The 12,826-nt window shown below is 28.7% G+C and overlaps 1 protein-coding gene across 1 annotated transcript; it reads right to left on the bottom strand.

Annotated features, from left to right (window-relative positions):
• Window positions 1-11,339: 11,339 nt before the first annotated feature.
• On the bottom strand, window positions 11,340-11,879 carry LOC145837845 (protein CFDP2-like). The gene has a single exon (XM_082945307.1). The coding sequence runs from the start codon at window positions 11,877-11,879 to the stop codon at window positions 11,340-11,342; it is 540 nt and encodes a 179-aa protein (XP_082801433.1).
• Window positions 11,880-12,826: the final 947 nt, after the last annotated feature.

Below are 12,826 nucleotides of genomic sequence, written 5' to 3' on the forward strand. Positions count from 1 at the left end.
TTTATGACGAAATAATTGCAATAAACATTGCTTATCGTATATTACTAGAGTTTTTGCGATTTTTGGGTATATTTTTTTTGAAATATTTCGTACATTTATGTTAATAAACTTCTTTGTTTACTAATCTAACTTTAAACATATTAAAAGTACTATCGACGTTATAAAAGGCTGTTTCAAACAAAATACTTGAATTAAACCCTTTTTAACGTACATTATTTGATGTATTTTGATTATTAGTATTAATATTGTTGTATATTTCATACAGCTATTTAAAAAAATCTATTTGGTTCGAAATATTTGTTTTAAATTATGAAAACTCCTTTTGACATCAAAATCGGCTGTTTAAGACGAAATACTTGCAATAAACTATTTTTATCGTACATTATTTCAGTTGTTTTGATTTTTGGTGATAATATTATTGTAATATATCGTAAAGGTAATTTAATAAACGTCTTCGATTAAAAATATTTTAAAACTCTTTTAACCTCAAAATCGGCTGTTTAAGACGAAATACTTGCACTTTACATTGTTTATCGTACATTATTTGAGTCATTCGATTTTTAATTATAATATTTTTGTAATTTTTAGTACAGCTATGTTTATAAACTTCTTTGGTTAGTAATCTAACTTTAAACATATTAAAAGTACTATAGACGTTATAAAAGATTGTTTCAAACAAAATACTTGTATTAAACGCTTTTAAATGTACATTACTTATATATTTTGATTATGGGTATTGATATTCTGTTAATATATCATACAGTTAATTAAATAAACCTATTAGGTTAGAAATATTAGTTTTAAAGTATTAAAACTCCTTTTGACGTTACAATCCACTGTTTAAGACGCAATACTTGCAATAAACATTGTTTATCGTACATTATTTGAGTTATTTCGAAATTGGTTATTATATACTTGTAATATTTCGACAGGTAATTTGATAAGTATCTTCGGTTAAAAATACTATTTTTAAAGTATAAAAACTCCTTTTGACGTCAAAATAGGCTGACTAAGACGAAATACTTGCATAAACATTGTTTATCGTAAATTATTACAGTTATTATGATTTTTGTTATTAATATTCTTGTTATATATCATACAGCTAATTAAATAAACTTATTAGGTTAGGAATATCAGTTTCAAGGTATTAAAACTCCTTTTAACGTCAAAAACGGCTGTTTAAGACAAAATACTTGCAATAAACATTGTTTATCGTACATTATTAGATTAATTATGATTTTTAGTAATAATATTCTTTTAATATTTCGTAAAGGTAATTTAATAAACGTCTTTGGATAAAAATATGAGTTTTAATGTATTCAAACTCCTTTTGAGTTCAAAATCGGCTGTTTAAGACGAAATACTTGCAATGAACATCGTTTATTGTACATTATTTGAGTTATTATGATTTATGGTAATAATAATGTTGTAATATTTTGTAAAAGTAATTTAATAAACGCTTTGGGTAGAAATATTAGTTTTAAAGTATTAAAACTCCTTTTGACGTCAAAATCGATTGTTTAAGAAGAAATACTCGCAATAAGCATTGTATTCGTCTATTTTTTAAGTTATTTCGATTTTCGGTTATAATATTCTTGTCATATTTTGTACAGGTAATTTATTAAATGTCTTCGGTTAAAAATACTAGTATTAAAACTCGCTTTGACGTTCTAATAGGCTGTTTAAGACAAAATACTTGCAATAAACATTGTTTATCTTTCATCATTTGAGTTATATCGATATTTGGTTATAATATTCTCAAAATTTTTTTTACAAGTAAATTAAAAAATTTCTTCGGTTAATAATACTAGTTTTAAAGTATTAAAACTCCTTTTTACGTCAAAATCGGCTGTTTAAGACAAAATTCTTGCAAAAAACATCGTTTATCGTACATTATCTAAATTAAATTGTTTTTGGTAATACCATTTTTGTAATATTTCGTAAAGGTAATTGATAAACGTCTTCGGATAAAAATATTAGTTTTAATGTGTTAAAACTCCTTTTAAGTTCAAAGTCGGCTGTTTAACACAAAATTATTGCAATAAACATTGTTTATTGTACATTTTTTGAGTTATTTTGATTTTAGTAATAAAATTCTTGTAATATTATGTATAGGTAATTTAATAAACGTCTTCGGGTAAAGATATTAGTTTTAAAATATAAAACTCCTTTTGAGTTCAAAATTGGCTGTTTAAGACAAAATACTTGTTATAAACATTGTTTATCGTACATTATTTAAGTTAATTAAGTTTTTGGTTATAATATTCTTGCAATTTTTGTAAAGGTAAATTAATAAACGTTTTCGGTTAAAAATATTAGTTTTGAAGTATTAAAACTCCTTTCGACGTCATAATTGAGTGTTTAAGAACATATACTTGCAAAAAGCATTGATTTTCGTTCATTATATAAGCTTTTATGATTTTTGGTTATAATTTTCTTGTAATATATTATACAACTAATTTTATAAATTTATACGGTTAACAATATTAGTTTTAAAGTATTATACCTCTTTTCGACGTCAAAATCGGCTGTTTAAGACTAAATATTTGCAGTAAACATTGTTTATCGTACATTATTTGAGTTATTTCGATTTTTGGTTATAATATTATTTAAATTTTTTGTACAGCTATGTTTATAAACTTCTTTAGTTAGTAATTTAATTTTAAATATATTAAAAGTACTATAGACGTTATAAACGGCATTTTTAATCAAAATACTTCTATTAAACCCTTTTTAACGTACACTATTTGAATTATTTTGATTATTAATATTATTCATGTTTAAATTCATATTTAATATTCATGTTTAAATATCAAACAGCTAATTAAATGAACCTATTCGGTTAGGAATATTAGTTTTCAAGCGTTTAAACTATTTTTGACGTCAAAATCGGATGTTTAAGACGAAATACTTGCAATAAACATTGTTTATTGTACATTATTTGAGTTATTTCGATTTTTGATTATAATATTTTTGTGATATTTCGTACAACTGATATAATAAACGTTTTCGGAGAAATATATTAGTTTTAAAGTACTAAAACTCCTTTTGACGTCAAAATCGGCTGTTTATTGCAAATTACTTAGAATAAACATTTTTTTTCATACATTATTTGATTTATAATGATTTTTGGTAAAAATATTCTTGTAATATTTGTAAAAGTAATTTAATAAATGACTTCGGTTAAAAATATTAGTTTTAAAGTATTTTAACTCCTTTTGACGTCTAAATCGGCTGTTTAAGACGAAATACTTGCAATAAACATTGTATATCGTACATTATTTGAGTTAATTCGATTTTTGGTATTAATATTATTGTAATATTTTGTAAAAGTAATTAAATAAACAAATTCGATCGAAAATATTATTTTTAATGTATTAATACTCCTTTTGACGTCTAAATCGGCGGGTAAAGACGAAATACTTGCAATAAACGATGTTTATTGTACTTTATTAAAGTTATTAAATTTTTAGTATTTATATTCTTGTAATGTATCATACAGCTAATTTAATAAACCTATTCGGTAAGAAATATTAGTTTTAAAGTATTAAACTCCTTTTGACGTCAAAATCGGCTGTTTAAGATGAAATACTTGCATTAAACATTGTTTATTGTACATTATTTGACTTATTTTGATTTTTGGTTATAATATTCTCGTAATTTTTCGTACAGGTTTGTTTATAAACTTCTTTGGTTAGTAATCTAATTTGAACCATATTATAAGTACTATAGACGTTATAAAAGGCTGTTTCAAACAAAATACTTGTATTTAACGCTTTTTAATATACATTACTTATATATTTTTATTATTGGTATTGATATTCTGTTAATATATCATACAGCTAATAAGATAATCCTATTCGGTTAGAAATATTAGTTTTAAAGTAATAAAACTCCTTTTGACGTCAAAATCGGCTGTTTAAGACGCAAAACTTGCAATAAACATTGTTTATCGTACATTATTTGAGTTATTTCGAACTTGGTTATTATATACTTGTAATATTTTGTACAGGTAATCTAATAAGTATCTTCGGTTAAAAATACTAGTTTTAAAGTATTGAAACTCTTTTTGACGTCAAAATCGGCTGACTAAGACGAAATACTTGCATAAACATTGTTTATCGTACATACTTACAGTTATTATGATTTTTGATATTAATATTCTTGTAGTATATCATTAAGCTAACTAAATAAACTTGTTAGGTTAGGAATATTAGTTTCAACGTATTAAAACACTTTTTGACGTGAAAAACAGCTGTTTAAGACAAAATACTTGCATCAAACATTGTTTATAGTACATTATTAGATTAATTACGATTTTTTGTAATAATATTCTTGTAGTATTTTGTAAAGGTAATTTTATAAACGTCTTCGGATAAAAGTATGAGTTTTAATGTTTTCAAACTCCTTTCGAGTTCAAAATCGGCTGTTTGAGACGAAATACTTGCAATGAACATCGTTTGTTATACATTATTTGAGTATTATTTATCATTTGAGATTATGTTTGGTAATAATATTCTTGTAATATTTCGTAAAAGTAATTTAATAAACGTCTTTGGGAAAAAATATTAGTGTTAAGTATTTAAACTCCTATCGACGTCAAAAATAAAGTGTTTAAAAGAAATACTCGCAATAAGCATTGTATTCGTCTTTTTTTTTGAGTTATTTCGATTTTTGGTTATAATACTCTTGTCATACGTCGTACAGTTAATTTATTAAATGTCTTCGGTTAAAAATACTAGTATTAAAACTCCTTTTGACGTTCAAATCGGTTTACGACGAAATACTTGTAATAATCATTGTTTATCGTACATAATTACAGTTATTATGATTTTTGATATTAATATTCTTGTAATGTTTTATACAGCTAATTAAATAAACCTATTTGGTAAGGAATATTAGTTTTAAAGTATTAAAACTCCTTTTGAAGTCAAAATCGGCTGTTTAAGACAAAACACTTGCAGTAAACATTGTTTATTGTACATTATTTGACTTATTTCGATTTTTGGTTATAATATTCTTTTAATTTTTTGTACAGCTATGTTCATAAACTTCTTTGGTTAGTAATCTAACTTTAAACATATTAAAAGTACTATCGACATTATAAAAGGCTGTTTCATTCAAAATACTTGAATTAAACCCGTTTTAACGTACATTATTTGAATTGTTTTGATTATTGGTATTAATATTCTTATAATATATCATACAGCTTTTTAAATAACCTATTCGCTGAGGAATATTAGTTTTAAAGTATTAAAACTCTTTTTGACGTCAAAATCGGCTGTTTAAGACAAAATACTTCCATAAACATTGTTTATAGTTTATTATTACAGTTATTATGATTTTTCGTATTAATACTCTTGTAATATTTTGTAAAAGTAATTGAATAAACGTCTTCGGGTAAAAAATATTAGTTTTATTGTATTTAAACTTCTTTTGAGTTCAAAATCGGCTGTTTAAGACGAAATACTTGCAATAAATATTGTTTATCGTATATTATTTGAGTTATTGCGATTTTATGTTATAATATTCTTGTAATTTTTCGTACAGCTATGTTAATAAACTTCTTCGGTTAGTAATCTAACTTTGAAGATATTGAAACTAATATAGAAGTTAAAAAAGGTTGTTTCAACCAAAATACTTGTTTTAAACCTTTTTTAAAGTACACTATTTAAATTATTTTGATTATTGGTATAAATGTTCATGTAATATATCATACAGCTAATTAAATGAACATATTCGGTTAGGAAATTTAGTTTTAAAGTATTAAAACTCCGTTTGACGTAAAAATCGGCTGATTAATACAAAATACTTGCAATAAACATTGTTTAACTTTTAATATTTGAGTTATGTCGATTTTTGGTAATAATATGATTGTAATATTTCATAAAATTAATTAAAATAATTCCTTCGGTTAGGTATATTAGTTTTAAAGTATCAAAACTCTTTTTGACGTCAAAATAGGCTGTTGAAGACTAAATATCTGCAGTAAACCTTGTTTATCGTACATTATTTGAGTTATTTCGAGTTTTAGTAATAATATTCTTGTAATTTTTCGTACAGCTATGTTTATAAACTTCTTTGGTTAGTAATCCAATTTTAAACATATTAAAAGTACTATAGACGTTATAAACGGCTGTTTCAACCAAAATATTTGTATTAAACCCTTTTGAACGTACATTATTTAAATTATATTGATTATTGATATTAATATTCATGTAATGTATCATAGAGCTAATTAAATAAACCTCTTCGCTTAGGAATATTAGTTTTAAAGTTCTAAAACTCCTTTTGACGTCAAAATCGGTATTTTAAGACGAAATACTTGCAATAAACATTGTTTACTGTACATTATTACAGTTATTATGATTTTTGGTATTTATTATCATGTATTATATCATACAGCTAATTAAATAAACCTATACGGTTAGTAATATTAGTTTTTAAGTTTAAAAAAACCTTTAAACGTAAAAATCGGCTGTTTAAGACGAAACACTCGCATAAACATTGTTTTTCGTACATTATTACAGTTATTTTGATTTTTGGTGTTAATATTCCTTTAATAAATCATACAGCGAATTAAATAAACTTATTCGGTTGGGAATATTATTTTCAGCGTATTAAAACTCTTTTTTACTTCGAAAACGGCTATTTAAAACAAAATACTTGCAATAAACATTGTTTATCCTAAACTATTGATTTATTATGATTTTTAGTAGTAATATTGTTGTAATATTTCGTAAAGTTAATTTAATAAACGTCTTCGGGTAAAAATATTGGTTTTAATGTATTAAAACTCCTTTTGAGTTCAAAATCGGCTGTTTAAGACGAAAGACTTGCAAAAAACATTGTTCATCGTTGTTATTGAAGTTATTGCTGTTTAATACTAAATATCTGCAGAAAACCTTGTTTATCGTACATTATTTAAATTATTTCGATTATTGTTTTAATATTCTTGTAATATTTTGTACAGCTATGTTAATAATATTCTTTGGTTAGTAATCTAACTTTAAACATATTGAAACTCCTATAGACGTTATAAAATGCTGTCTCAACCAAAATACCTATATTAAACTCTTTTTAACGTTCACTATTTAAATTATTTTGATAATTGGCATTAATATTCATGTGATATATCGTACAGCTAATTAAATAAACCTATTCGGTTAGGAATATTAGTTTTAAAGTATTGAAACTTTTTTTGACGTCAAAATCGGCTGTTAACGAAATTTTTGCAATAAACATTGTTTATCGTACATTATTTGAGTTTTTTCAAATTTTGGTTATAATATTCTTGTAATATTTTATACAGGTAATTTAATAAATATCTTCGGTTAAAGATACTATTTTTAAAGTATAAAAACTCCTTTTGACGTCAAAATCGGCTGTTTAAGACGAAATACTTGCATAAACATTGTTTATCGTTAATTATTTGAGATATTGCGATTTTAGGTTATAATATTCTTGTAATTTTTTGTACAGCTATGTTAATAATATTATTTAGTTAGTAATCTAACTTTAAACATATTGAAACTACTATAGACGTTATAAAAGGCTGTTTCAACCAAAATACTTGTTTTAAACTCTTTTTCACGTACACTATTTAAATTATTTTGATTATTGGTATTAATATTCGTGTATTATATCATACAGCTAATTAAAAAAAACCTATTCGGTTAGGAATATTAGTTTTAAAGTATTAAAATTCTTTTTTACGTCAAAATCGGCTGTTTTAAATGAAATACTTGCAATAAACAATGTTTATCGTACATTATTCAAGTTAATTCAATTTTTGGTTATAATATTCATATAATTTTTGTAAAGGTATTTTAATAAAAGTCTTCGGTTGAAAACATTAGTTTCAAAGTATAATACTCCTTTCGACGTCAAATTCGAGTGTTAAGGAAGAAATACTTGCAATAAGCATTGTTTTTCGTTTATTATTTAATTATTTCGATTTTTTGTTATAATATTCTTTTTATACTTCGCACATGTAATTTAATAAATGTCTTTGGTTAAAAATACTAGGATTAAAACAATGCAAGTTACTTTAATCTAACTTTAAACATATTAAAAGTACTATCGACATTATAAAAGGCTGTTTTAAACAAAATACTTGAATTAAACCCGTTTTAACGTACATTATTTGAATTGTTTTGATTATTGGTATTAATATTCTTATAATATATCATACAGCTAATTAAATAAACTTATTCGGTTAGGAATATTAGTTTTAAAGTATTAAAAATCCGTTTGACGTAAAAATCGGCTGTTTAAGACAAAATATTGCAATAAACATTGTTTAACTTTTATATTTGAGTTATTTCGATTTTTGGTAATAATATGATTGTAATATTTCATAAAATTAATTAAAATAACTCTTTCGGTTAAGTATATTAGTTTCAAAGTATTAAAAATTTTTTGACGTCAAAATCGGCTGTTTAAGACTAAATATCTGCATTAAACCTTGTTTATCGTACATTATTTGAGTTATTTCGATTATTGGTTATAATATTATTGTAATATTTTGTACAGCTATGTTTATAAACTTCTTTGATTAGTAATCCAATTTTAAACATATTAAAAGTACTATAGACGTTATAAACGGCTGTTTCAACCAAAATATTTGTATTAAACCCTTTTTAACGTACATTATTTGAATTATATTGATTAATAATAATAATAAGGCTCGCTATCAGCCGAGATCGGCTATGCGTGTTGTGCACAGAGAAGAAAAAAAAAGAAACAAAAGAATTACATGTTTAAAAAAAAAAAAAAAAAAAAAAAAAACAATTAAATTCATTCTGCTTTTTATTTCTTCATCTTCTTTTTCGTTTTTCTAAAATATTCCTTTTCTCTTTCTTGCAGTCTTTTGTGTATAGTTGATCTCCATTTGGCACGGTTATTTGCAAGCAACTTCCAATCATCAGTTTTGAGATTCAAGCTTTTTAGGTCGCGCTTGCATACATTCTTAAAACGTAATTTTGGACGTCTTCGGTTTCGTTTGCTAACGACCAATTCGCCATACAATAGAAACTTTGGGATCCGCTCAGTATTCATTCTCAGGATATGACCGAGCCAGCGAAGCCTGCGCTGACTGAGGGTAAAGTACATAGTGGTAAGACCAGTACGTCTCAATACTTCCTCATTGGTGATCTTTTGCTGCCATGTAATTCCAAGGAAGCGACGAAGGCATCGTAGGTGGAAGGTATTGATTTTCTTCTCCTGTACGCTAGGTAACGTCCATGTTTCGCTACCGTAAAGCAGAGTACTGCAGACACAGGAACGGTAAACGTTAGCCTTTGTTCGAATGCTTAGCTTTTGGTTATCCCAAACTCTTGCAGTCAAGCGAGCGAAAGTGCCTGATGCTTTGCCAATGCGACTATTTATTTCTTTGTCCAATGATGCGTTTGACGCAACATTTGAGCCAAGGTATACAAAGTTATCTACATTCTCGATATCCTTACAATTGATCTTGATTGATGGTAAAATATTTGTTCCTTGACTTAGAATTTTAGTCTACTTAAGGCTTATAGTAAGGCCGAAATCCGAGCATGCCGAAGAAAACTGATTCAGCAGTGTCTGCAGGTCTTGGGCAGAGTGAGCCATGAGTGCAGCATCGTCAGCAAATAAAAGATCACGTATGGTGACTTTCTTCAGATTTCGCTTAGCTCTTAGATTTTAAGGGTTGAAAAGGTGTCCGTCAGTTCTTGTATGAAGCTTGATTCCAGTAGTTAATGGATTAAAAGCATGCTTTAATAGCATCGAAAAGAAGATTCCAAACAAAGTTTGAGCAAGTACGCAGCCTTGCTTTACCCCACTTTTGATTTCAAATGAATCAGATACACTACCATCATATTGAATGGTTGCCCTTGTGTTTGTATGAAAAGACTTCACAATATTGAATAATTTTGGAGGACATCCAATTTTAAGCAGTATAGCATATAGTCATTCTCTACTTACCAAGTCAAAGGCTTTAGTGAGGTCAATGAAAGCGATGTACAAAGGCATGTTCTGCTCATTACATTTCTCTTGTAACTGACGTACAGAAAAAATCATGTCGGTGGTAGATCTTTTAGACCTAAATCCACATTGAGACTCAGGATATACTCTTTCAGCCAGCTTCTGAATACGAGGAAGAACCACTCTTGCAAAAACTTTACCAGCAATCGCAAGAAGAGAAATTCCCCTGTAACTATTGCAGTCCGATCTGGAACCCTTGTTTTTATATAAGACTATGATCTTAGCATCACGCATGTCTTGTGGCACTATACCTTCTCTCCAACATTTGGCTAAAATATCATGTAAATGAGGTAACAAGCATGACTTACAATTGCAGACCAAGTCCGCTGGTATGCCGTCACTACCTGGAGCTTTCCACGGAGCCATCATATCAATGGATTTACTGAGTTCTTCAGTAGTTGGTACGCTATCCAGGTCATCCATCATTGGTAGACTATCCATTCTGTTAAGGGCATCATTAGTAACAATATTCTGTGTAGAATACAGAAGGGAAAAGTGTTGAACCCATCTACTCAACTGTTCATTCCTACTGTGTAAGATTTCACCAGTCTCAGATAACAAAGGTGATATTGACCTCTTTGTAGGTCCAACTGCTTTTCTTATTCCTTCATAGACTAATTTGGTATCTACTCTGTCAGCAGCAGCCTGAATACGGGCACTAGCCTTTAACCAAAACTCAGTAGCACATTTTCTAGCTGCCCTCCGAAAAATTTTTCTGGCTTCACGAAGTCTATTAAGACACGTGTTACTTGGGTCACGTTGATAATCAACATGAGCCTGTCGCTTTTTCTTTAAAAGAGGAGATAAAATATTGATATTTTCTTTGAACCAGTCTTTGTTGGCATGTTTGTTCTTTCCAAAAGTATCAAAGGCATTCTGATATATACTTTTTTCGATCCTAGACCAAGACTCAGAAGCAGATGTGTCCGACGAAGAGACAGATGGCATCAGAGTTGAGAACTTTTTGATATTTTACTAGTCCCGCATTGCACCTACATTTAGTCGAACTTTACGAGCTAAATTGTTTGAATTGTGCATGAACTTTTTTGAGATGTGCATTTTACAGCAGACCAAAGAATGATCGCTGTTGCAGTCTGCGCTTTGATATGATCTAGTTAACAGAACATCGTTAATACGATGGCGTCTCACTAAGATAAGGTCTAATTGGTGCCAGTTTTTAGAACGGATATGTCTCCAAGATACTTTATGCTGCCATTTTGTTTTAAAAAATGAATTGGTAACACAGAGGTTCTGTTTATGACAAAACTCTAAAAGGCGTTGACCATTAGAATTCATTCTTCTAAAACCAAAATGTCCTAGACAGGGAGCCCAAGAGTCGTGATCAGATCCAACTCTTGCATTAAAATCACCCAGAATAACAAGTTGGTCGTTTTTTGGCAATTTTTCACTACGAGATTTAACTTTTCATAAAAAGTATCTTTAATTTGCTCGTCAGTGTATAGCGTATGCGCATATACACTAATAAGGGTCGCTGTTCCTTTTTTGGTGTGTAAACGTAGAGTAGCAATACGTTCGTTTCCGTCACCGACTTCTACATGTTGTAAGAGTGTATTCTTGACAGCAAAACCAACACCATATTCTTTACGTTCTTCAACAGACTTACCAAACCAGAAGAAAGTAAAATTTTTTTCTTTAATTGAGCCTTGACCAGCAAGGCGCGTTTCTTGAAGAGCTGCAATATCAACTTTAAGACGAAGAAGTTCGTTATTTATAATAGCAGTTTTTCTTGCATCATTTATGTTTTCGGGGTCCATACCAGTAGTCATGGTACGAACGTTCCAGCTTTCCAGTTTAAGAGTGGGTCTCTTTTTACGTTTATGTTTGTCAGGTGACATAGTTTCAGTTTACTTTTCACTTAAAGCTATCCCCATTCACCCAATGAGGAAGGTAAACTGTGGCGGAACAACACCTTATTGGCTGAGGGCTGCACAGCTTAAGGCAGGCGGTGGTTGTTCAGTGGAACTAAAAAATTCCTCCTACCGACGAATACGACCCCTGGCGCCCATCCTTTCGCCAAACAGGATTAGGCTTATCACCGGTATCTGCCGTATTCCGTGTTCTGTCTTCGCGAAAAACCTGCGAAGCTGGAGTAAACCTCTCCAAGCACAAAGCCAGGGCATAACATTGAGATTCCAGCTGTTGCCCATGCAGCAGGATCTCACTCTCCACAGTGAGAAGAGCTCAGCGAAACAGCAAAGCTGATACAGCCAAGATTCATCATTGTCGCAGGAGCTGCCGGAATGACATTGAATACAAAGTCAGACCGCCTACGTGGCTCCGACTACGGCTTTTTGATCAGAGTTTTGCATCTCCTAGAGGTATAGAAGTACAGTTCTTCGGAGTTTCCTCTACCCCCGTGTTTAAGACTTTACCATGTCTGATTTTTCCTCAGGTTTTACTCCCGAAGCCTTTGCTTAGCCAAAAGCAACCACAAGGCAGTGGTGGTCGGCAAACGTTTTACAGAGCTGATGCTAAATCAGCTCCAACCCCAAGGGGAGATCATGAAAGTTCTTCAGGGATCTTCTGTGTCATCTTTGTGATCTTCTGTGTCATCTTTGTGATCATCTTTGTGATCATCATATTTCGATTAATAATACCTTTCTTTTATTAAGAAAACCTTATTAAATATATTTGTATATATTCAATATATTGATTATTGATATTAATATTCATGTAATATATCATACAGCTAATTAAACAAACCTTTTCGGTTAGTAATATTAGTTTTAATGTAGTAAAATTCCTTTTGAGTTCAAAATCGGCTGTTAAAGACAAAATACTT

This window comes from Thalia democratica, chromosome 1, assembly GCF_965202585.1.
Source record: "Thalia democratica chromosome 1, ktThaDemo2.hap1.1, whole genome shotgun sequence".
Lineage (NCBI taxonomy): Eukaryota > Metazoa > Chordata > Thaliacea > Salpida > Salpidae > Thalia > Thalia democratica.